General features: G+C 40.6%; 1 protein-coding gene across 2 annotated transcripts in view; it reads left to right on the top strand.

Annotated features, from left to right (window-relative positions):
• The window catches only part of LOC105212798 (uncharacterized), a 28,122-nt gene extending 5,408 nt beyond the window's left edge, over positions 1–22,714 (top strand). For both annotated transcript variants that reach the window (XM_029040601.2, XM_029040599.2), the window contains exon 3: positions 17,819–22,714. In XM_029040601.2, coding sequence (XP_028896434.2) covers positions 18,029–22,315 — 4,287 coding nt within the window. In that variant the 5' untranslated portion in view covers positions 17,819–18,028 and the 3' untranslated portion in view covers positions 22,316–22,714. The remainder of the gene's footprint in view (positions 1–17,818) is intronic.
• The last annotated feature ends 5,277 nt before the right edge of the window (positions 22,715–27,991 follow it).

The raw sequence follows: 27,991 nt of genomic DNA, 5'->3' as shown, positions 1-27,991 counted from the left end.
TCATAGTACGATCCTTCATACCAAATTTTATTTCCATATCTTTATTTATGGCTTAGTTATGGCACTTTATGTGTTTTCGGTTTTCGCCATTTTGTGAGCGTGGCAGTGGTCCGATTTTGCTCATTTTCGAAAGCAACCTTCCTATGGTGCCAAGAAATATGTGTGCCAAGTTTCATCAAGATATCTTAATTTTTACTCAAGTTACAGCTTGCACAGACGGACGGACGGACAGACAGACATTCGGATTTGAACTCCACTCTTCACCCTGATCACTTTGGTATATATAACCCTATATCTAACTTGTTTAGTTTTGGGTGTTACAAACAACCGTTATGTGAACAAAACTATAATACTCTCTTTAGCAACATTTGTTGCGAGAGTATAAAAATCATTAGGATTTCTTTTACATTAAATCAAGCTACATTTCAAAAAAACACTCTCTTTGCTAAGTAAAATAAAATTATATCTCTTCTGAGAAATAAAAATTCATACATAGATTTACCATAATATTACAACACCGTTACAATTTAACGGCCTTTTGCCCTGATCTTTCCCATCATACAACATGACACTTGCAATAACATGACAAACGATATTTACAGTTCGAACGGCCATTGCCAAGCGAGGTGACCCCAAGTTAAGACGGAGCTCCCGGGGAGGCGAAGACGGCGCATCGAAATTATCCGCACATCGAGTTGACGTTTCTAAGTGGTGCAGCTTATAGGCTCATAGCTTTAGCTTAGGAGCCAATCCAACTCGCAGTTTGCCTTGTTTATCAGCTATTAAGTAGTAAAAAGCTGCCTTCCTCCCCGTTACAACGCTTTCATCCAATCTACATACACATACGTTTGAGTTGATAATAATTCCGTTGTTGTTGTTGTTGTTGCTGCGACTCGACTTTGTGCATCGCATTTCGTATGCATCTTGATAGCACCTTCAAATTAGTTATCGCAAATGGGTTGAACCGAGCTGCGACTTTTCTCCCGTCTCCCACCTGCCCACCGCTCGCTCGCTCACTCCACCTGTGCCACTGTTGGTGTTTGTATGTACATATGTATGTATGTGTGTGTATGCACTCGACAACTTTTTTAATTCACGCTTTTAGCTGAGATTAGCCGGCATAATGATGATGTGTCACAACCTTTACATGTCTACACGCTCAATCTCACATACATACATACTTACGAGTACTTAGACAAATCATGGACGTAGTTGTTGTTCGTGTATTTAAGTATTTAAGTACTTGTATCAGTATTCAAATAAAACATTGCATTACAACATGGCAAACGGGCGAGTGTGTGCCGTGGATGCATAGCAATTCTTCGTTGCGTGTACTTCTCTTGTGGATAATCGCACGAAACTCAAGCAATTTCACAAACTAATTAAAACCTCTCTGCTCGTTTCTTCAACATTTCTATACCTAAGCACACCGTTTTGAGCAAGTGCATCGAAGCGATGTTGAGAACTGATAAAATATAAACATGTTCACCCTGTATTGTACTTACGAAACGCAAAAACTCGCTAAGTTGTTGAAACTATTAGAAATGTTTTATTGTAAATTATTAAAAAAGTGCAATTATATAGTCCCATGCTATGTATGACAAAACCTTACAAATAATCCCTCAGATACATATATAATGTTCGGTCCCATCCGAAACTCCCCTTCCTTATTTGTTTATTATTAATTGCTAACTTGTAAACAGAAAGTCAAGACATGCATATACATATGGAAATACCTAAGTTAGCGAACTTACGAGTTCTTAACTAATTTCATTGACTTAGAACATTGCATTTCTCAAGAATATTCCAAATCTAAATCAGCCAATTAAAAAAGTCAAAACGGATTTGGTTGGGTTATTTTTGTGAAAGTGTTATCCTAGATATGTGGATATAATCGGAAATCCTTGGCTGTCTGTCGAAGTCAAATAATAAGACTGAAAATTGGGTGTTATTTCTATGTTTTTTGTTCACTATATTTCACAAATTCTAGTATTTCTTTCATTTATTCAGTTCTACTTGATTAAACGCAAAATACTATTTTCTACCAACAATCACTAAAGTCACGTTTCACATATTAATTGAAATTCTGTTGAATATCTCTTTTTATTTCTCAACACATATAGAGTGAATGTTGACCAAAGAACGGTCACAGCAGAGGCTCACTTCTGTAATTACTTTCTTAGTTAAATATTCTGATTTCATCAAAATTCGTCGCTTTCCTAGTGGAATTATAGTTAAATTTAATATTAAAGACGAATATACATACACATGTATTTTTGCAAGAAATGCGGACCTCTGATTGTTATTTTCAAAGTCGCTCGCCGTTATAATGACGAAGAAGCGCAAATGTAAAAACGCCAACATAATATTAAAAGCGAAATCAGTCGTGTACAAATCTGCATATGCAATATAGCAATGCAATTTCGAACGGTAGAAGTGGGACTTTATAAGAGAATTCAGGATAATGCAGGTGAGCGGCGAATGGCGGATGGCCATCGGAACGGTCGGTTAATAGTGGAATAAGGGGCTGTCGGTAATAACAGCACGTACGACGGCGACACGTTTGTCGCACAATTGCATTTATTCACGCGAACGACATGTAATTGCATGTAATTTCCTGCTTGTCAAGCAACTGTGAAGGCCCAGCGACGCATGCGAAACGTAGAAACGTATTGACACAGACAAATACGAATGTGTCCACGTATGCTGTGCCGTCCGGCATTGTACGACGGAGCGTCAACCAGGAATAACAACAAATGTAAGTTGCAAAAATATCAGCAGCAGAAGCGTCTCGCTTATCGTCAACCGATACTTGGGTGCTGCGGCCAAACCTGTATACCGAAATATAGGGTGCTTGCGGCCACTGTCTTCTTCAAAGCATAAACACAAGCGTCTTTGCAGAAGTTCAGTAAATAAAGAACGCATTTCATTTGATTTCAATAAGCCAAGTTAAGTTTGCAACGCAACTCCCAGCCTTTGTCTCTCTGGCAATCTTCTGTTGGCGCCATTCAGTGACCGTTGTCATTCCATATTTAATAACAACAACTGTGTAAGTGAAAAACATAGCATTTTCCATCAATTTGCTCTACTGAGACAGAACCCCATCTGCATGTTTCTTTGGTGAGCGCATGGAGTTATGACAAATGAGCATAAAGTTGCAAGCGCAATAAATAGAACATATGCATCTACATTTTAAGATATGTTTACATACATAGAGTCCAAGTGGAACATCATTGTCAGAAAAATGCCTTCGCGTATTTCTTGTGATTACGTAAACGATTCGGACGCTTTGAGCAATCAAGGCACACACAGAGTAAATAATTATGGCAAATGTGGAAATATGTATAAAATTTCATTTGACCTGAGCACCAGATTTCGTTGAGAACGGTAGTTGGTCCTCACATAAATAACACAAACAACATTTTTTATTTCATCCTGGTTTATTGGGACCTTCAAGTCATCCATTGTTTGGAATAAATACCGTTTAAAAAATAAATCATAATTTGTTCTAAATCGTTTGAAAAAGGACCACAGCCTCAACAATTTTTAATATCACAAACGATTTTCCAAAAAGTACGCACACATTTCACTTTGATCCATATTCTCGCAAAACCTGTTATCACCAATTGCAAGTACAAAGATTCTGCCAACAACGCCACCGTTGTGCCACTACTTGCAACGGCTTCATTGCAAGGTCAGCATAGGGCAACCGCGCACGAAGCGTCAAAATCGGTTCAAACTCTACTGTTCATTCCAACGACACCCTCGGTTTATGCCAACTCCAACGCGGTTGCGGCAGCAGTGAAAATTGCTCATAAGTCACAAAGCAATTACATTGAATTACCTCGGTAAGACACATACACCGCGGCTCGCAATTCACCTTGATGCCGCTGGGGCTCGCAGTGGTGGAGCGAAGACATTTCGTGTTGTTGCAACCAAGACGCTTGGGCTGCGCACTGCGGGCTGAAAGCGAGTACGGCAACGGTATCCTTGAGCTGCTGTCCGTCCCCCGTTCAAGGCAACATCGTTGATGATCGACGAAAACTCGTTTCTCTGCCGGCAAATGCGAGCTCTTTTTTGACTAATGATTTGTTGCTTCTGCGGCAGATTTCGTAACTGCAAATTGACGAAATTGAAACCGATTACCGCATACTTGAGCCGCTTTCAACACAATCAAAAATGATGGCTCCAGGTCACACTTTACTCGCTCACAAGCGCTGCATGGACAGAGCCGCAGACGGTCCGCGAGCTCTGTACGACATTTCCCTGTAGAAGAAAAGGAAGAAGAGGAGTGTGTATTTGGCTTGGAATAATGTTTTATTTACGAATTCGATTTTGTCGTTTTTCTCTATGCATTCCCCAGATTGAGTTTTGAGTTTTAAGATTCAGCATTCAAATGCAGCCGTGCATTTGTACACATGTCTGTGGGCATATAAGGAAGTCGGCGGATTCGTCTCGCAACGACAAGCAAACCCGCTCAAATGACACTTACGACACTGCGACGCGCATTTTCTTTCAAGAGTTTTGTCCACTTTGCCGCAATTATTTCCAATTTGACTTGCCCCCGCCGCGGCTGGTCCTACATCTTCTGTTGTTGCGACTAAAATCACAATATCGAAATGAGGTGGCCGTGATGACAGTGGCAAGTGCTAAGGCGCAATAAGCTAAGACGTCTTTGGCTCTAACTGCCTGCTCGTCTGGAAGTTATGATCGGATTGTTGTAGGCACCAGCCCTGCGTCATTTGCACTCTTTACATTTCGTTTTGCCGGCATCGCCACCAATTACCATTGCCTCGGGCGAATTCACAATTGTATTACATGTATACACACATACATATGTACATAGGTACAATTGAGCATTCGCGTCTCAATTTTTGTATATTTTCTCCACATATTTCGCCGACATTCGATACCATTGCTGTACGGCACGTTTGCACTGGCGGTACTCTTATACTCACCTACATATATACACGTACTAACCGCTAGTGCCTGCGTGCTACATGACCACATGACCGCGTTATGGTCATGTACCCACACGGTTCCCATGTTAAACCAAACTGAAACGCACACACACATACACATGTCAAATGATATGGGCGCATAACAGTCTGCACACAGACCCACACACATGCATATGTATGTACATGTGTTTTGCAATTTGTTGACAAAATGACAACCAATCGCGTGGTTCCCATGGATTGAATTGGTTTCGCGACTCGTTTGATGGCTGTCGCTTCGTGTCGGCCACTCAAGCGGGCGCTGTAGCGGACTTTGGGTTCGCCATTTGTAAATCGGCGTCCGCTGCCCGCTACTCGCAGTTGAACGAATCCGATCGTCGCCTTTGTCTGGATTGCGCTTTTTTGGCCGCTGCGCGCTTACGGTGCTTTGGTCACACATACACATATTACACATGCGAGCCATAAAGCGAATGGTTTACTGCAAATGGACTTCCATTTCTCATTCCCATTTGCAACTGCAGAGAAGACGATGTAAAATTAAATGCTGTGAAATGAATTGAAATTGTTTTGATTGACAAATTTGCTACGTTCAATAAAAACTTAACTCTGCTTGTAGCGACTGTTGACCATAGGCACATACATACATATGCATTTACATACTGGTCGAAGTACGTCAAAAAATGGGACAACAGTTTAAGTGAAACTGTTAATATATGTATATATTACAATAATAAGTAAACAATAATGTTATATTTATTTTGGTATCATCCCACAAGCCCGAGCAATCGCTTTGCTCAAACTCGAAGAAAAGCTCGGTCTGTAAACTATTTTCTAAATATTCCCAAATTTTCAATTTTCGAATGTTCTTTACATGCTAAATATGCCCGATTTTATTTCACAGACCAGACCATAGCAGAATACTCGTCATACTTGAAAACTCCTTAAAACCTTTCTGAGAACAAAAGAACATTTTATATCAACATAAGTTGTTTCACTGTGGGTGAATCGATAAAACAACAACATATCGCTGAACTCCTTGAAGGAACCTTGAGTAAACAGAAAATATGACTATTGATTTCAGGACAATTTTCGTGATTATTTTATAATTGTTTAACAAAGCAAAGGGTTGAAAGGCGCCTTTGAACTATAGACGAGTACATTCAAGTGACTAACTACGAATGTTTGTGAAAGCAAAACGTAAAAATAACTGTACTGGGCGGAATGAGGGCTGTGGGATGTGGATAGCGGAGAGTGTGAGTCGCTAATATTGCATAGGCATCCAAACAGTCGTCAACGTCTTTGTCATCGACGGAGAAATTAAAGAGCAACAATAGCAAAAACACACAGTAATAACTAAACCTTCCGCAACAACAAATAGCACAACAACAAAGCGACACGACATCATTTTATACGTCACTCAAGAAAATGTCAGCGCTGTCAAGGCAGTTCTCTCAAATGAATTGGAGCAGAGTGACGAAACAAAAGGCAAGCGAACGGGCGGGCGGTCGGGCGTCAGGTGGACAAGGAACAATCAAGAAATCGAACACTCCGCAGCGTGGCACAGCGCTACAGCGCAAACTGTCTAACTGACAATATAGCAAATTGATGTTGCATGCTAGCAATTTGCTTGTTTGAGGTCCAATGTGTGACACGACGGGCGACATGCGACAGGCGACAACCGAATGCCAACAGCCAGTCGTCGTTATAGTCGGGGTTGTAGTCTATGGTATTCTCTTATTGAACTTAAGAATTATTTCAACATTCTAGTTATTATAAGTTTTTCTGAAGTTTCTATTATTTGTTGCACGCTATGGTGACGTGTAGGAATACCACATACTTGCAGGCACTTGAAGGACTTTCAAAAGTTAGTCACCAAGCGACAGGGCGACAATTCCGCGCTTGACTTCATCACCACCCAAAAATCACGTTTGACAATGTCTTCAATGCGGACATTAGTGTATATAGGATACAACACTTGATTTTTCAATTCCTCAGTACCTCGATTTGTTTGTTGGACATGAAGCACTCAATTATTGGCCTTTCGAGTAGCCGAGTAGTGTACTTTAAAAGTGCTTGTCAGACTTGTAATTTTTCCAAAATTATCACATATCCGGGAAAGGCCTTTTTCTATTCCCTTGCAACTCTGTTTATTCTCTAATTACATGATTTATTTATTGAATTCGATAGAGGTTATGGTTGAATAATTTTATGTTCAAAAAAAAAATCATATGTAATTCTTCTAAAAACAAAACGAATATCGGAACATATTTTTAAAATAAAAAGAATCAAATATTTTCAAATGCATCAAAGAATGTCCAGAACATAAAAAGTTCAACCTCATTCCTATGGTGCGAACTTTGCTTTTGGTAAGGGCTCCGCAAGGCCCAAGGAGGAGACTCAGTGCTTAATCAATGATTTAATAAATTAATTAAAAACAAACCACCGAGCTCACTCATTCGATTCAGAAAATCATGATTGAAAGAGCCTGATAGAGTGAGAAAATGACAAAAAACTACGAAAAAACAGCAAACAAAGTGAGGAAGTAGTCAAGAATCTCAATAATATTCGTGAAAAAAGTGTGAAATGTGAAGAAAATTAATGATCAACAAGTGAACCGCGACTGACGCGAAGGCAACGTCGAGTGCCGTTCTCCGAGTGGTGGTGCGACAAGGCAGGCCAGTTTGCCGAAGATGGACTGGGGCGATTGCACACAAAGGCGTTGAGCGTGCGAAAAAATCAGCACTGACGCAAAAAGCGGCAACAAAGAAAACACCGAGTGCTGGCGAAGGCGGCAGCGGGAGAACGTAGTGTGTAGTTAGAAAAGCAAATAACATAAATATAAACGCGGGTTGAAAGAAACTAGAAGCGCGGATATTAAAATCACTCAAAGTGTGAAACCAAGTGCAAAATTATTTACAAACTCCGAAACCAAAGAGAGGAGGATGGAGTTGATAGTAAAACAAAAGAATATCAAGTGGCACAAAAAACAATGTGCCTAACATTAAAAGAAAGAAGGTACTTAATACAATAAAGTTTAAGAAGAGCTTAATTGAAATTGATCAGCAGGATTACATGGAAGCTTATTAATTTGGCGCATGCGCAAGGTGCCATCGGCGTTATCTCTTTAGTGTGCAATGAGCTGTTGAATGAACAAAGAAGTGTCTCCAAGGCGATTCTCTTCTGTTCAAATGTTGTCTACGTTAACAGCGAACCAATTTCTCAACCTGAAATGACTAGCCCCTCGAGTTACTTCGCAGGTACTGGCAAATTCGATGCGGTCACGCGTAACGGTGTCTAATTCAATTGGACCCCCGAAAGCTCTCCAAGCACTGGGTGTGATGTGACACATGAATACGCTACTCAAATTGTTGACTACGCGGATGTGTCTTTTAGGCTTTCGGAACAAAACAAGTGTCATATCTTGTTAGATTCGTGATAACATAGTTTGAAAAATGGTTATACCAGTTTTAGTCCCAGCACAAACGTAAGGTTTTACATCCCTTGCGACCACCTTTTGTTTTTTATTGCAAACTTCTTCAAGGTATCAGAGACTTGATATCATATGTGCCCAAAAACTACAAATATTAGAGTGCTGACTGTCACCTGCCTTGCGAAAATATGTGTACATTATTTGACAACTAGAGAATTGCCAAAATTTTCGCAGCCCTTCTTGTTCTTAAATTTCAATGACGATATGGCAGTTGTAGATATACTCAAAAGACGAACGAAAAAAGGGAAAGAAAGAAATCTCATTAAAATAAATATTTGCCCACACAATAAACGTTTGGCAGTGAAATAAGCTCAGAATCAACACACGAATTAACGTAATATTCCGTTGGCAAGTGCTCAACAAAGATTTACCCCATCCACCCCCTCAAGCGTCGATAAGTACATACACAAGTATTATTCAAAATCAGTAGTAAGTGCATAAACCGCGTTGCTAATGAGACACACAAATATTTGCACTGACCGATCTCGATCAGCTTGGCTTTTGGAGTTGAACGTCGAGCTCTTCGGGCTGTCTGCTTGTCCAGTGTCGCATTCGTTTGCACTCGTGTTTATGCGTTAACCGAAATGACAAAAATGCTTTCAACCTCGCAAAGAGTCGCTAACAAGCCGCTTAACTGTGTTAACTAATGCTGTATTATCTTCGCCCATTCTTATCGGAATACAATGGCGATGAAGTGAATGCGATCACGGGCTGTTTAGTATTGTATATCAAACTTCGTCACTCTGCCCATTGCTGGAGCATACAAAACTTTTTATTTGTACTCGTATAGCTCACAATTTAATATATTTAAATGCTAAATATTTGTTTTTGCATAAGCGTAAGGCGCACGGTGTTTTGTGCGGCTTTTTGACACATTTTCATCGGAGTCACTTTTGTTGACGCTCCATTAAGTACACACATAAATATTTATTGAATTTGTAGAAAATGATGTAAAGACACTATCGCTACCCCAAAACTTGGAAAAGCGCGTCAGCACCGTTTTTACGTAAGCATTTACCTTCCAGAGGCACCGAAAGAGCTTGAATTGGCTGCTGGAAAATATGGTTGAAGCGCTGCAATATCGAAGCGCACATAATCTTTAAGAAACACAACTCTTTCATGAAACCTCTTAGATGTCTTGACATTGAACTTGTTTCATAACACAAGTGGTACTTAATATACAGAACAGTTATCAAGAGTTTAAGTGAAGAAGCGGAGAGAAAAAATTGCGTGACTTTTTGAAGAAGACGCGATAAGTTCCGCCTACGACCTTTACGCCATTTTTTATTCTTTTGTTGTTTCGCTTCAAATGGCACTCGGAATCAAAAAGCGGCATCTAAGCGTGATGAATTGAAACGAAAATGAAACGCGGAAGTATCATGAAGTAAGTGAACATTCGCATACACATGTACATATTGAAAGAAGTAAGGAGGGACAAAGTTCGGTCGCAACCCATTCCCCAATATTGTCACAAAATCTTTCAAAATATTTGAATATCGGTAAAAATTATGAAACAAAAAGGCCTTATTAATAAACCCAACATTCGCTCTGTTAAATTGTGTTCAAGTTGCGGCCATTTTATTGATCAATATAAAGCATAAAGCCAAACTTAAGGTCGATCTCAGCCATTTATGGAAGAGAATTATCAAAATGACATATTTGAATTATTTAGTTGGGGAAATTCACACAGGGCTTTATATGGATGACAGGGTGACGGAGTAAAACAAGCGTTAGGTGAAAAAATCTATCATACGCTTGTGCAACATGTTGCGAGAGTATAAAATATATATACTACATACATACCCGTACAATTATTAAAAACACAATAACGGCAAAAAAAATGAAAGCCACAAAATCAATTGTTAATATCATTAACGTTGACCTTATTGTTCCAACACACATACACAACCACTCACATACACAGATCTAGCCAGAGATTGCAGATGAAGCCAATCAAAACACATACAACAGTGCGACAGCGGGATAAATACGGTCCAAAAGAACAACGAAGCAGAAACTACCGAAAATAAATATTTTATGAAACCGCACAATTGATTCGCGTTTACACACATGCCGTCGTGCACTTGCCGACATTCATAAATGCGTGCGCTTGTGAAACACATCCACAGACGCGAAATTAATATGGAACCACTTTTAAAATTCCGTCTAAAGATTGACAAATGACTAATCAGCGCTTGTGGTCGTTATTGGCGAGACCTTGGCAATGTCAGCGTGTGCTTGCCACACACACACGCGTACATACGTACATACATTTACTTACATTTATATATATATAGTTATATATGTACAGATATCATACAGACCCTGCAAGGAAATATCACACAACCAGAAATTTTAGTTAAAATGTCGGCCTCAAAACGAACTACTCCGAAAAGAACCAAACTTGCGTCAGCAATATTATTTTTAGATTTGATCTGTAGCTATTTTGAACCAGTGAAAATGGACATATTTCTGATCGAAATCTGATGATTGACATCATAGGACACGTCAGCACGTAATACACTAACGGCTGGTTGTTTAAGGTTACGGTTCGTACTGGTGGAAAATTAGTCTATAAATAGTTGATTCCACTGCCTCCTCACATACGTTCCTATGTTGATATTGAATTTCTGAAAGATTATCATGAGTTAGTTACAAACGACAGTTGTTCGATCACCTTCAGTCGCCTAATCGGACGCAATTAAGTCAGTATTAGATGACGATTCTCGACAGAGCCATAAATGTTACTGTCATTTTCCTGCCACTTTAATTGCATATAAACATCAGAAAACATACATACAGACATGCCATGTATGTATTTGGTTGGTCAGTGCGGTTGTCACTCACACGCAAGCGGCGCAGCTCAAAGCTGCCGCCAACCAAATAAAATACCGTTGGCCACAATGGACCATGGATAAATATGCTTAAAATTATTCATAAATGCACATACGATTAGTACATGATACATACATATTTACAGTATTCATGTAAATGCAAAAGAAATAAAACTGCTTCTACTCTGTGTCTTCCAGCGCCTGGGGCATGAGCGCAAACTATCACCTTTCCTATAGATGTCGTTAAATATTAATGACATTTTTTGGGTCGGTTTTAATTACGGTTTAATGATTCGTTTTGTTTCATTCATCATTTGCCCACAAATTGCTCATTTCGTTGTTTATTCGTTTTACTTCGTAAAAATATCCATTAGTATTAATTCATTCATTCATCGGACGAATCTTATAAGATCATTCGAAGCTATGATAATACAGTTGACATTCATAACGGTTGCCGTTGATGATCATTATTGGACTGCAATTACCGATGATAAACGATTTGATTTCGCTTGGTGTCTGCGCCTTTATGTGAAGTTCATGCTTTTTTACGTTGCAGTTGAAACTGGTAAAGAACATAAAATGCAATAATTTTTATTGTGGAAAAATTATGCACATATAAAAAATAAATATTTCCTAATTACAACCGCGTTTTGTCACAATATGCGAGTATACCATATATTATAACAAGTTAATCTTTGGACTCTACAAATATAATATGAACATATATTATATGTAATTTTGCTTTATTTGGTACAGACAAGTAGTTCGTTCAATCACCTCCCTTCAAGCATAATCATATAGTCTCCAAATCCTTTAAAAACTTTGACAAAGTAAAAACTTTAACAAAAATTTTGGAAAACAACCAGAAAGTCCAAACCTCCGTGGTTAATCCAGTTCCAGAAACATAAATACAAATATCGAGTTCCTACTGTGTCTTCGTATTAAGCTTATGTACATACTTCTTATATACTACAATATAGATATCTCCACGTTCGCACATGTCTACATATGCTATGCATAGTATATAAATTAAGCTTTGTCTCAAATACACGGATTATAGAAATCATCCGAAGCTCAGACTATAACATCCGTCAAGCTAATATATAACCTTGAGATAAACTCATATGACGCCCTAATGTCCCCCATGGCCACACCGCAGCAACACTAATCTTCCGCCATAGAGTCATAGAGGCGAATCATATTTACATTTTCAAAATCATTAATTATGATTTTCATTCATCAATTTGCCTGACGTCAATCTTTAACTGTTCTTCATATTTCTTTTCTCTAACGATATCACTTGTCCGTCCATTGGTGATTTCGTTTGTTGAAAACCATTGGCCGCAATTGCGACTAACTCAACTAGTTATCGCCGTGTATGAATATGGGTACCCTGTGGCATATGGAATACTATTACATATTTTTTCGACGAACTGTCTTCATAATAATCTATAAATGCATACTTAGAAGTACTCAGTGCACTAGTTTTGGATAAAAATTCCTTCCAAGGAAGTGGGTCCAGCCATGGAAGAATGGAGTTGGAACGAAGATAGTCTCTAATATTATGCAGATAAGAATTGGGAGAAGGCTAATTCACTAATAAACTGATTCTAGGTTAAACTTGCACCCAATCGAAAATGAACAGTATTGCAAGGGGGTCAGGGCAGGAGCAGCAGCATAGCACACGCATTGTACAGACATAGCATAACTCAGCATTTAAACACACATTGAGACACTTAAGAGCCCCAAAGGTATTGTGACTGCTACAAAAGCGGAAACGATTTATTAAAATTTAACATTGATTCATTAAATACATACAGGCATATATATATGTACATGTATGCTGCTCTGGGCTACAATATTGGAAGAGTTAATTGGAAATAACTTAGCATAGCTGGTGGAATACTTATTTTATTTAAAAATTATGCATATTATATATATTATACATATGTATCTATGTATGTGTGTATGAATGAATGAATGAAAAAGTAATTAGTACAACAACAAAGATAATAACATGGAAATTTTATTCGGATATACAGATTTGAAGATTTGTGGTTTCTTTCGTTGATATTTATGTAAAGGCTTTACTTTCATTTGAAGTCCTAATTATACGCATATACATATATATATATATATATATATATTTATTTCCCTATTTATATATTTTTTGTATCGATTTGGAAGTGGAACTCGATCCTACACTTAACTGCAGTTGTGCCACAAATACTAAGTTTGTATATATGAATGTAAGTAGAAGACACGACAGCTTCAGCTATCGCCGCTTGGAATCGCTCCAACCGAATTCTCCAAAAATCATTAAGCTTATGTGTAGATAAATAAATTAGAGAGCAGCAATGAGTCTCCAGCGACAAAGAAAACTAGTTTTGCCTTGAGTTGAGACGCCAGATTGGTAGAGGCCTTTTCACGTGTGTCGCGTCAGATCATTTGAACGCATTTTAAACGTACAAACTTACAGCTCTATGTATGTAAATGTGTAAGCACACACACACACACACACTCATCCGTATATGAGTAACTAAGATAAATTAATGAACAACCAAAGTATTTAATCAAACAAATTGGATCATAGGGATCCAGCGCGCCGAAAGAAAGAGTAAAGCCATAAAGCTAATAACTTTGTTGTAGCAGCTGTGACCGCCGCCGCTGAGATAATCATCCGTGGAGGCCGACAAATGCACACACCTATATATACAATATATGTAAGAGTTACACCTTTAATGAAGCCGCAGCAGCACCTCCACCGATTTGCATATGAAATGCCGCCACTGAGAGCGTTGTGATAGCGGTGGCAGCTTGTGGCCACGGCACAGCAATAAAGGAGTATCAACCGAATAGCTGAGTTGACACCTTTTATAATTTTTTAATTATTTAATGTTTGTTATTGTTATGTTTTTATGTGCTTTTCTGTCTTTCGGATTTCGAGTTCGGCCGCTAATAAAAATAAGCAATTAAATAAATGTATCGAAGAGACATTTAATAGCTGGTTCGATTGTGACCGCTGCGCTCTAAGCCGCTGTGATAAATTTCGACCACCAAAGCGCGTCACACTTTGTTATCCCACGTTAATCATATTCCATTCCGGCAGCAGACAAACGAGCATAAAATACAAATTGATTTGGTAACTTTGTGTCACAATTTGTTGTCAACTCACTCGATGCGTGCTGCCGATTTGTTTGTGTGTAAATGTGTACATAGTATGTATATGGAATAAATCTTTGAACATTATTTACATATATTGCTTATTCTTTTTATAAGCCCGATGTTTGTGTTTCTGCGAATCCATGTGAAGGGCCAAGTTAATCTTTAGAATGACATCTTGAGGTTTTACTAGGAAGCAGAGCGTCCACTAACCACGAATCTATGTTTTGAAATTTCTTAAAGTTGTGTTTACCTGGCATTTCTTCTAACCGACAAGACGTGATATCAAAAGAAATAATCTGTCATATTTGTTTTATTTTTAAATCGAACTCTGGAATGGTTTCCTCAAAGACTTGAATTCTTGAATAAGAACCATCGTCGACTGAATCAAACTTTATCAAATTAGTTAGGAAGGGCAGTGAGAAGGCCGAAAACGGAGGACTAAGATCATTATGTCACATTTTGCCGATTGGCTATTGCAGTGATTTCATCAACCAAAACGAGTTTATTCAAATGTACTTGCGTTAAAAGCGACTATTCGCTCGCATACAAAAACCACACACACACTGAATTGTTTTATTGCGTCGGTTAGTATTGGAAAAAAAACAGTTGAGAGGTTATTATTGTGGAATTCCACTGGATCTTTTGGCGAAAATCTTAAAAAAAACATTATTGAATAAATGGCGGCTTGAAAGTGTCATGACTTGACAACAACGTCACTTCGCTTCGGCCATACACCGTGAGATAAGCGCATGCATGCTTTCGAACGCGGCAAATACTCGTACGTTTAAGCAGCTATCGAGCGAGACAAAAGCTTCAGCGGTCAACAACAAGCGAAGCTCTTACGCTTTCGCGACGATCGCATTGGGTGCGGGGAAGTGCAACTGCGACAGTTTAAGTGGACTGTCGGTGATGATGATGACGAAGAGGGTGCAACTGCCACTTTACAAAATGACAACCAACAACAACAATAGCAATATGGCGACATGAAAACATCAAGCATGGACATTGGCGGCTTTGCATTTCGTTACAATCGATCCCTGAGCACACATTACACGACATTTTCGATAAGATAGGTACATCGATTTCATGCGATGCGAATTACATTATAAATTATATAAAAAATGTGCTAGACAGTATTGTATTCTAGTCCAAATATTTTACTCTACCTGGCATTTTACTCTAGAATCTTGACTGAAGTATGATCGAAGGTATCAAACTTGAGCTAAGCATCCATGGATAGCTCCCATAGATAGCCAATGTTCGTTTTTGAGGTTAACTTCACATCAAATATGGTATGAATCTGATATTAGATTTAAAAATTGATTATAGCGGTCCAAACGGTCTTCTAAAGTCTATTTCATGTATATATCTATATAATAAAGGTTTCAGTATACCAGAAGATAATGTCTGTAATTCTTAAAATCGGCTACATCTTGAACGCCGTCTTTGCCAAATGGTTTATATTAAAGCCTCACATAAATACTTCACTCGCCTTTAAGTCAGACCCTTACAGATTTGTGTCTAAAGCAGGTTAAGTTAACATTAGAATTTACTGTATATTTCCTAATTATTCTCGTTAAAAATAATTGATAAATTACCGTACGCTCAATTGCATCGACAGCCTTCTGGCGACATTCTCCATTCAGTAGTAATATGAATTTCATACAAATGCACACGCAACCTTATTACATACGGCTGACACATTCATACTCGTATGTGAATGTACCTGAGAATGTACAGCAGCGCAATTATCGCAATTTCGCACAGCGACTGCAGCCGCGGCCATTGCGAATCGCTCGTAATGTCATTTCAAATGCCACACATATAATTTGCAAACATATTTATATAGGTAACTGCATAGATACATATGTATATTCATACGAGGGTTTTGCGATGTTTGTCGAATCGAAGACAGCTAAATATAATGATAACTAATTGACAATATTTTCCATATATAATATGTACATATGTACGTAGTTATAGCGGACCGTTGCACTAGGGTAGATTTGCATATATGCATATGAAACATACTTTTAGTGAGTGATCCATTTATTAGGTTTTTAAAGGTAGAATTACACCTGAAGGTTTCCAATACAAAACTTCTTAGTTTGCTACGAAACTCCCATCGAGGCCATTTACAAACTCTCATATTAACACCACTGCCGTCAATGACATCCACTGCAGAATTAAAAAGTCAAATTTCATTTCGGCCCCAGTTTCTATAAAGTAAAACAAGAAGAGTTTGTAGCCAACATGCACATGTAGAAATGTATGTTTGTATGCGCTTTAGCCGTAAAATCGCTTAATAGACCTCACAGTATTGTCAATAGAAGTATTTCAATGAAATTCACTCAAAAGTCATGGGCAAAGACCTCCCAAAGCGACACAGCGACTCGTATGCCACGGCGCTGTACTCGAAGAAACACTTGACGAAATAATAACAATAATGATGTGACAATTTTGTATGGTCACTTCAGCTCTCACTGATATGCGACACTTAAGACAATAACTATAACAATAACAAACACCACAATGGCCCGGCTACAACCTACGAAGTCGACCAACTGCCGCAGGAACAGTCGCGTTGAAGACTTGGCCATAACGAGAGTGCGACTGATGGGGCACTTGAGGACGCGAAGAAACAAAGCCAAAAACTTGTCTGTAAGTACTCCAAAACGAACCGATCCCAAGTGCCTGGGTGTGTGTGTGTTTGGGTTCTAAGCGCTCCTACCGCGTTGGCAAAGCCCTCAGAGCCAGCACATTTGGTGCAGTCGCGTTGATGTAGTGTGGTGTCCTCGCATAAACATCAAGTAGCCCGTACTCTACGTGTCTGTGTGTGTATGTAAGACGTGTGTGCGAATATGTGTGGCAAGTATTTACGTTTTCAAGCGCTCGAGCGAGAACGAGATATTTCCACAATTCCACTGTCATTGCGCGTTAACTGCCAAACATGCGAGTGCTGGACGTACGGCCAAGTCGAGCAGCTCTCAAGCGAGGCACAACGGTGCTAAACGTAAATGTCGCGCTGCCATTGAGCAAATAAAGCTAAATGCGCTCACACATGCGCTTCATGGTACATGAGAAGGTGTAGAGGTGTAGGTGCGGGTTCGGCGGGAGCCTTGTCGCCTCCGAGGCGGTTGAGGTTATTTTATGGACATGTTTACTTAATGACAAGGGTCCGCAGCAAGAGTACTTGACAGTCCTGCTGCGCGTTAAGGCGCTGTACGACTATTTATTTGAGCGCAAGTGGATTTTAGTTATAGGGAAGCATGCTTGAGAATGTTTGTTGAATTTGATTTCTTCTTAATATGAGTGTCACTTGATTTTTTTCCAATTCAACGCTTGACATTTGTTCTTCTCCTTTCTTTCAGATTCTATCAGCAGTGCAACAGAATCTTGGCATTCGTTGGCTGTGAAAGGCGGCCGATTCGCCATGCCGCATCCGTGCGCTTCGGTGTATACGACTTGCATATTCAGCGACTGTTCCTGTACAAGCAACGACCTAGCTTATAACGGCGAGTGTGTTGTTCTAGTCTCAACTACAACTGCTAATACGCTAATCTGCGCAAAACGGCGACTTAATGAATATTAATCAGGAAAATTGCAACAACGGATTCCAGCAGCGACCTCCAGAACACCAATATCCGCCAGCACAACACTACTCGCACTCACTACAGCCGACGCTGCATCAGTCGGTATCTGCAGCTGCCGCTGCCGCCATCGCCACCGGACCGCACTCTCTCTCGACCAACGTGCAGCTGCAAGACCTCGAGCTTGAATATTTGAAGAAAGCGCACGCTCACGCTCAGGCGCATGCGCAAGCACAGGCCGCCGCACTGGTTTACAGCTACGAACGACAGCAACTACAACAACATCAACTGCAACAACAACAGCAAGCGCTTAGACGACGTTCAAGTGCCGATCACGAGTTTCCCATCAAACGGAACACCCATCATCAGCATAATTTGGCAATAACGACCTCAGCTCCTATGGTTATGTCACCGAGTCGCCGTCCGTCGCCGCCACGTGCAGTTGCGCATCCCATGAATATACACATGAGTTCTTTGGCGCATGCGCAGATGCAACTTCAGTCCCAGTTGCATCAGAAGTTTTCGGCGGCAGTAGCCGGTGGCAACAATCTGACGCCGACAAATCATTTGACGAGTTACTTTCGAAACCAGGCTTCCCCAGCTTGTGGCCTACCGCCCTTGCCACCTCCCCCACCAACTTCCACCGCTAGCACAGCAAACACGCAGCCGCAACACTCACCATCAAGTTCTGCCAACGCGAGTGGGAGTAGTCCTGGCGGCAACCTTCAGCAGCCGATTAATTCGAAGTCGTCACACAATCAGCATAACCCGCTGAGCCACTTGCAGAGTATGCAACCATTCGACTTTCGCAAGATCAGTTCGGCAGCTTTTGGAGCATTGCCGTCGCTGCCACCAACACGCATGAGCCCCAATGAGATTGCGCATCATCAACATTTGCAACAGCAAGCAGCTCAACAAGCCGCCATGTTAGCACAAGCGCGTCGACGCATTAACGAAGCTACCACTCCATCGGAGAAGAACGCCGCCGTCGCTGCGGCCGCTGCTGCAGCGGCCCAAAGTAATCAGTTCTTCAATGCGATGGCTATATCGGGACATCCGTTGCCTTTTCCTTTGCCTCCACCGCCTACGCATGGACCACCGGGCACATCCCCGTCGAATGTGCCGACGGCATCTAGCTTACCACCGGGGTTAACTAGTAATCAAGTGGCAGCTATAGCTGCAGCGGCAGCAGCTTCTGGCAACCCAATGCCTCACAGTCTTCTGGCATCACATTTCCCCACCATCAACCCTGTCCTCAACATGGGTAAGCCCCCATCCACGCGCTCCAAGTCTCCAGAAACTGACGAAACAAATCGCACACTGCACCGGTCAGACAGCGGAAATATGGCTCATCTACGGGACGGTGGCGGTTCGGCACAGGCGCAACATCCAAACTCTAATCGTCATCATCATCATCGTCCCGTATCGCCACCCATTTCCATAGGCTCTACGGCCATTTCTAGTTCATACCAAAGTCAACATCATGAAGGGCGTCAATCGCGTTCAAGCCAAATGGAACACTCGTCCTCTCACACCTCACAGCGACTTACACGATTTTCTGCCAGTTCTAGCCTTCGGTCCGTCCGTAAATCTCATTCACCGGGCAAACGTCAATGGGGCACATTGCCCGCTAATTTGGGAACACAGTTCATCAATCCAGTTACCGGCAAGAAACGAGTGCAATGCAATGTCTGTTTAAAGACTTTCTGCGACAAGGGCGCGCTGAAGATACACTTTTCGGCAGTACACTTGCGAGAAATGCACAAATGCACCGTTGACGGGTGTAGTATGATGTTTAGTTCTCGTCGGTCTAGGAATCGTCACAGCGCTAATCCGAACCCGAAGCTACATTCTCCTCACCTTAGGCGCAAAATATCACCACACGATGGACGTACGGCCCAGCCGCATCCCCTACTTTTGCAACCACCCAATGGACTAATGGCTGGTCTCAATCCATTCGGCACTTTTCCCTTACTGACGCCACCGCCCGATATGAGACACCATCATATGGCCAGCATGCACGACATGAAGCACAGTTCAGCCGAATTGATGCATCGCTCTTATATGGACAATGCCATGTTGGGACAGTACAATACACGATCTCGTCACCGCCAAGACAGCGAAAGTCATTTAGAAGATGACGAGGACGACAGTATTTTGGATGGTGGCATTCACATAGGAGATGATGACGACGACGATGATGATGACGACGACGGCGAGGGTATAGTGGTGGTGGGCGATGAAGCCGATAGTATTTTAGAGAAAACGAACTCAGAGGACTACAACACTGATGGCGATGGGGACGAAGCTACCGACATTGGCGACAATAGTCACGATATGGATCTCACCACATCTACACCAACAACGACTGACTATAAGCATACCAAAGAATCATCTTCCAACAAAGAACAAAGCGGTGACTGTGGCATGGTCGTTGAGTTAGGTGTAACAGATCAACACAGCAGCGAGAGTAACGATGACTCTTTGAGTGTTGCCGATTCCTTCAGTATGCGCGGTGATTTCGAAAATTACACATTTCCGGGCATAGGCAGTGGAGGCAGTAACAGTACCGCAAACACACCAAGCTCAACGTCAAATAAGCGAAAACGTAAAAGTCAGAACCCAGTTCGATGTACAGTGCAATCTGATGAAAACTCCTGTGATAACTCCACTGAATTCGACGTAGCCGCCGATTTATCACTGAAAATATCCTCACCAAAACCATCTTCCGAGAATAAGGAAACGAAGGCTGATGATTCCCAAGAAACCACATCTTTAGATTTATCAAAACGAACTCGAAAATCTCAAAACCCAGAACCACCAGCGGCTAACTCAAATACAAGTGAAAGTGCGAAAGTACTTCCATCACCACCGCTAACACCGTCAACATCGGTTAGTGAGCCCACGGCATCAGCACGCCCACATTTATCCAATTCCCAGCTGAAATCGGAGCCAATCGACGAAGATTACGAGCAACAACTAGATATTCAGAGTGGATCCAACACAACTGCAGCACAAGAACAAGAGCACTCATTGGATTTATCCTCCAGCAATAAGCGAAATTCGAAATATTTGACGAATCCACTAGTTTCGAATACCAAGCCTTCAGATGAAAATGAGAAACCGATTACCTCGATTAAGCAGGAACGCATAGAAGAAGAGCATCCAATAACAGCGCCAAGTGAAAATTCGAATCGAAATGAACATTGTTTAGTGAGGGTAAAAAGTGAGCTCGTCGAAGAGGAGTGCAAATTGGACATATCAACCACAGAAGAAGCATGTCAAATCAAAAACAATAATAATAATGTCAAACCAACAGGTGCTGACACCCAGTGCAGGGAGAAGTTCGACAGCCCAGCTGTGCCTACTGATCCCCTGCAACAGCAATCGAACCAAGAAACTAATGGAGAAATTTTGTCAGAAGAAACCGAAGTACCAATCGACAAAGACAACCCACTCAAGTGCACGGCGTGCGGTGAGGTATTCCAAAACCACTTCCATTTGAAAACACATTATCAAAATGTTCATCTGAAATTGCACCACAAATGCAACATCGACGGCTGCAACGCTGCTTTCCCTTCGAAACGGAGCCGAGACCGCCACAGTTCCAATTTGAACTTACACCGAAAATTGCTGTCGACGGGCGACAACCACCACCACGACTCTCTACCCGAGCATATGGCAACGAATAATAATAAGGGCTTCGACACCGCCAACAACCCAAATTGTAGCGTACCCAATTCTATACAAGCTGAATTTTTGGCTCGTCTATATGCTGGCTCACACGGCTTACCTCCACTGAACTTCGATGCTCTGAAACAACATTTGCCGACGCAAATTACACACGCACAAAACTTCCCAGAGACAGCATTTATGACAGACCCGCGACTATTGCTCAATCATCCAAGTAATCCATTGCTCTTCCCTGGCCTAACCGGGCTTCCAGGATTCCCCCACTTGGCACCTCATCTACTGGCCGCGCCATTCAATGGCCTCAATCCGTTCTGTCGACGGCCCTCATCCGAGTCGCACTCACCACACTCCACGCCACCACCTTCAACTACGGCGCGTTCACCACACTGCTCCCCGCATAGCGGCGGGCCACAACCACCGAAAACCTTGTCGGAACGGTCCTACCAAAGTTCACCGACAGACTGCGACGCCAGCGCAGGTTCACCGAGCGCCCCCGAAAGAGGCCTTGCGAAAGCGTCGGGTGCAGGTACGACACATTTGCACCCACCCCCTCCTCAAGGTCAGACGCCCGATAGAATATCATGACCATATGCCACCCGCTTTGCAGAAATGATTTCTTACCGACAGTGATTACAGTACTGACGATGTTCATGAGGCGTGCACTCACTCCGTTTGCCGAGTTGCAGTTCCACACTTACCAACACCAGCAGACTTCTACACAATAAACTAGCTTAAAAGCGAGGTTAAACAGCTCAATAATTTATTTTACAAGCGTAAGAACACACACAAACACACCCAAGTAAACACGAGTAAAAATTAATTTAGCCTATAGTGAGTATTGATCGTAGCTTTAGGGTCCGGGGCAGATGCACACTTGCGCATATATTGCCACAGCGTTGGTGAATATGTAGGTATATCAATATTATAGAATCACGTATTAATCTAGTAATTAATCTAACACACTGGACGGAACTCGACAAATAAGCATCGGGGCAAGTACATAACAGGTCCATGAGTGCGTGTCCAACAATTTGGATTACCGACTCTTACTTTTGTAGTCAAAATAAAGCCGCAGTAATAACTGAAACTGGTCATATTACTAATTAAATTCATTTCAATTTCAATTCAATAACTTCAAGAGAACTATGTTTTGAGGAGACTACATTTTAAATTTTGCACGGATGACCCACCGAAATTGTGGGATCAGAATTTGTTTAGTTATTCACAGATCCATGTATGCATCTATAATATTTAATAAATCCCATTATTTTCGAAGTATTTTTCGAAATGTGAAACTGATCATCCACTTGCGGCGGACCATAACCTACCACCAATTTTGGTTTGTACTTGCACACAATCGACTGTAAACAGCTTTGTTAATTAATATAAATACTTATATACAAACAAAAGCCAATACATATACACAATGATATATTGTAATAAAATACATACATACGTACATAAGATCGTTCGTATTTATTATATTATTTGATTTCAAACAAAATGGGTTTTATATGAAATTTTGTTGTCGCTCGATAACGCTAAGCTCTAGTTAAAAATTATGTTGTATAATCGATAGTTTAAGTGTAATATATTGATAATTAGAAAATATTGAATTTTATGCAATAAAATCTTTAACGAAACAATTAAACATCTTGACTTGTGTGCTTTTTAATTCAGTGGAAAAATTAAAGGAAGATATTAGATGGTTACATAGATGCTTGTGTACTTGTGTTGAAGTTAAGCTCGTTATTTTTGGGGAAGATACCTCAGAAACTCGAATACTGCGAGTTAATTTCTTAAATGTCTGTTTTTCTAATAAAAGATATTTTCGGTAAGGTCTTTAACAGATCGTAGCCGTCGCAGCAGTAATTAGTTTGTGGCACTTCCTACAATTCGTCTACCTAACATCGACCATCGACTACAATTCACCGAGAGCATTCTAATATAATGAGATCGATTATTAATATACTTGTGTTCACTTGTCGGATGGCAAGGAGATCTCCTACATAAATGGAGAGAAAAGCCGAGATGTATTATATACAGCTTCCAAAATGTTATTTCGAGCTGACACCACTTTAGGCTGGTTTCAATACATACCTTTGTAAATGTTAAATTCCCTTCAAAATGATGTTATGCACTGGTGCATCCACCACCGAAGACTTAATAACTCTACCTTAAAAATGGGGGCATCTACAAAGAATAAAATATACAAATACATATATGTATATACAAATATGATAATGTGATATTTCAGACAAATATCAAGAAAACTTATATATCGATATAGGTTCAATTATTAAGTAACAAATCTAGATATGTTCAGCATGGGTAATGATCACAATTATAGAATGGAATATTTATTTTATAACTATTAACATTTATATCTGAAAAAACGCTAAATAATTTATATATTATTCGGTTCCAACTAACTTGATGTTAAGGCACACCATCGTAGGGTTAGAGATAACCACTATATATGTGTTGAGCAAGACCCCTCGGAACTTAAATGTTCCAAATGCTTGCATTTTCTAAAAAAGCCGGCAATAAGTATCCCTGATCAACAAAATAATTAGTTGTCCTTATCCTATACGAGTCTATACTTTGATGCCATCATCAGTATGTATGTGTCCCCTTGGTATCTGTGTTAGCGAATATAGGAATAAAACTGTTACTGGTTGGCCCCAGTTGGAAATATAATTGTTCGTGTTAAAATTTTGTTACAAATAGTTAGTTAGCATTTCCTCCACTACCAAGTTTCATGGCAATTAAATGGGTATAATACATACAAGACGACGAGTACAAACATTCAAATCCAAATTTGGTGTACAACACATTTGCCTCGAAGCGTGACGCGAATTATACATCCGGTGCGGCGCGGAGCGAAGAGTGAGGATTATTTCTGAAACATTGCCAACTTCCGCTTACAAAGCGATTGGATTCGCAATTCGGCAAAAATGCACCGAGGACAACGAGCTGTTTCAGGGGAGGACCACAAGTGAATGGGCGCAACTTGCCACATATCACTTGCTTCCCTTCGGCTGCGCCTCAACAAACAGGCAGACGAGTCGTATGCCGTCTCAGCAATAATACGCGGAGTTCACAAACTGGCGACCCAATTAGGATAGGTTAGTACACATGTTGAGTGTTGGTTGTCGGGTGTCGGGGGTTTCGGCTTTAAAAGTGGCGTCAAACGGATGGCTGGAATGACTTTTGCACTTTAACGCCTTTTTAATTGTACAAAGTTTGCAGTTCCGTTGCATACCAGCAGGCGCTTCTTTTAATCAGCAAACAGCTGTACGCAAGTTGGTATATTAAATTACAAATACATATGGCGGCTTTACGTCTTTCTGCACGAAAACAAATCGTCTCACTCTTGGCCCCAACGCACATGACAAGGCTACAGGCCGCCCACACAGTCACATACACATTGCAAATGGCGGACATGGCCACCCTCGAAGTATCTAGCAATGCCGTTCCTTCCCTCTCTCCCCCTGCGCTGAGGGCATATTCATGTCGCTATCATGACCTCGCGCAACTCCGTAATTGTTGCTGAGGGTTGTGGCAATTACTCTTCTTAAATTTTACGCTGTTTTACAACTGCCGGCGACTGACAACGCCAGATAACAGCGCCAACAAATTATGTTTTTTGTACATACACGTATACCGTTAAAATTCTCAAAAGGTGGGCTATTAACGAGCTTTGTTGGGCTGAGCGTGGCATTGGCGTTTGAGGCGCTGTTTGTTGCAGCGTAACGTTATCATTGCCATTCCGTCGTCGACGTGTTATTTCCCAACCCGACCGAAGCAAAAGCGAGTCTATTATTCGCCCGTTATCCTTATAGGTGAGAAGGAGAAAGGTTGAGATATTTCTAATTATTCAACTTACGAGAATATTTTAAAAACTAAAAAATAACGGTGTACAACAATAAAAAATATTTCAATTCTATTGACAATAACGTTCTGTTGGCTCAAAACCTAATATTTCGACTTTTGATCTTTTCTAGAGAGCTGAGATAAGAGTAAAGAAGTGCATTTCGAACACATTTCTCAATGTCAGCAAACGACGCAAGTTCAGACATTCTCGTGCCATTTAAAGGAACACAAGTCTTCACATGTGTGCATGTATTTGTTTTTGTTTAAAGCGATGTCTATCTCAAATACAACTATTTACATATAAACATTCGTATGTAACGGTACGTGGTATACCACCTGAAATTGCACATCCGCGCACATTTATTGTTGCATAAGGGAGCATAGTACATACTATATATGTGTGTGCGTGTGGGTTATTGGAAATTGGCACTGGCGCGAAACCGCAACTTAGACCAATCGTAATATCTCGAATATAACATTTTAGTGTTTCCTTCCGTTGCCTTACGTTGTCTTCCTTCCTTTCGGGCAGCTAATGCTTGGCTGTGGCAAACAGGAATGAAGTAACGGAACGAAGGAAACAAACGAAAACAGAATTGCGTTGGGACCAAACCAACAACAAAGACAGGCACCATCTTTCGCCATTCAATTCAGTTTTTTGTTTGGACTAGAGACAGTGTAATTCTCAACGGTTTAAGTCGATGCAGTGCAGTTAGGAAATAGTAGAAGATATTTGTGTGGGTTTAGTACATTTGGACCTTGGTAACGCCTTTGATACCCCTAAAAAGAAAACCTATTTAGTTCTTCTTACAACTTCGAGAACTTCAAATAAAACTAGTTTCACCGAATCAGTTTGAATTTTGATGAATATTTGAATCAGATCCATGCTTTTATCACAGATCTCGGTTTCAGTTTATGGAACATCGAGGCATTTAAACTGGAAATATAGTAAAAAACAGGAAGAATATATGTGAAACTTGTCGTTGCCGATGGAGATGGCTTCTATTATCATTATAAGTAATTTCTTATTTAAATTTAAGAACTGCGTTCCGCCAGTATCCTCGTAATCCAGGTGTTACTTCATTCCTGCTTGGTTCTCACATTTGTTTGTGTTACTTTAGCGGCAATGGCGGGTCAGTAACAGTTACATTTTATAGTGATTAAGTGCATACTTATGCACTTGAGTGTGGCGTACGTGTACACAACAGTGTATAATTTGCTATCGGATGTGTCTGCCGAAGTCGAAAAAAGCGTCGAACCTCCCAAAACCGTTAGTTTGAGCACTATTTGGTTGTCTATTGCGGAGCACGGATGTGCTCGTTGTGCCTTCATCCTTCTGCGAAGGCAACCCCACGGCAAACAGCGACATAAACATCCAATGAGAGATCCAAACGCTTAGAGTGAACCGGAACTCATTGTCTTGCGTCGTAAATAATGGTGTTGTGGCGTTGCGTCCGGGACACATTGTGGCATATGTGCAAATGTGCAACATATGAGTGTGCATACTCTCTTAGCTTCACATGTGCCAAGACATGTGTTTCCACATAGAATAGTCATAGCTACCGATGTTTGTATATATTTAACAGGTGTATGAGGCCATAGTTACTGAATGCCCTACAGGAAAGAATCCTTGAAGTTATATTCACATTGGAACCACAATCATGAGTTCTTGATGCTCGCAATTGTCTTTGTCCATTAAACTCGAATTCCTCTCTACAGGGATTGTTAAACCACGTATCGTTCTATATAGATATATCGTTTCCTCAATCGCAATTATATAATGTATACATATTATATAGATATTCTAGCTGACTCCACCTTGCCTCTATAACAAGCTGGAAGCTATATATGTATGTACATGTAGGCAAATACACATGTGTATTCATATGCAATCGATATATAAATATGTATTTTAAAACATTCATTTCGGTGGTGTCAGGTTTCCTTTTGCTGCAACCCAATGGTAGTAACATCAACAACAAGAACAAGCCCGCCACAGTAGCAGCAAAATTGCAACGCTGCTCTATAAATACTTTAGCTAGAATTCTAATGGGCCACCGTGGCAGCAACAACGTCAAACCGCATTTGTTGCCAAATCCGATGGTAAGCAAATAAATTACTTTATTTCACCGTTGCATTTGCCATCAAACAACTGCATTGTTGCTGTTTTTGTTTTCGGATTACAACCGCAGTTGCATATAATACCGCCAATAGGGCAATTACCAAGGCCGATCGCACTTCTTCGTCGAGTTATCAAACCCTTAGTCATTACCTCACCAGCTTATAAAAACTCGCGCTAAGAGCATGACTATCCCGTTTGTCTATCACGCTATGAATTGTGCGTTCCATCCACAGAGGTGGAAATTCCAAACACCCATGGCGTTCAAA

The sequence above is a fragment of the Zeugodacus cucurbitae genome, chromosome 5 (genome assembly GCF_028554725.1).
Source record: "Zeugodacus cucurbitae isolate PBARC_wt_2022May chromosome 5, idZeuCucr1.2, whole genome shotgun sequence".
In the NCBI taxonomy this organism is placed as follows: Eukaryota; Metazoa; Arthropoda; class Insecta; order Diptera; family Tephritidae; genus Zeugodacus; species Zeugodacus cucurbitae.
Note: the sequence above shows the minus strand (reverse complement) of the source record. Positions and strands in the feature narration are given on the sequence as shown.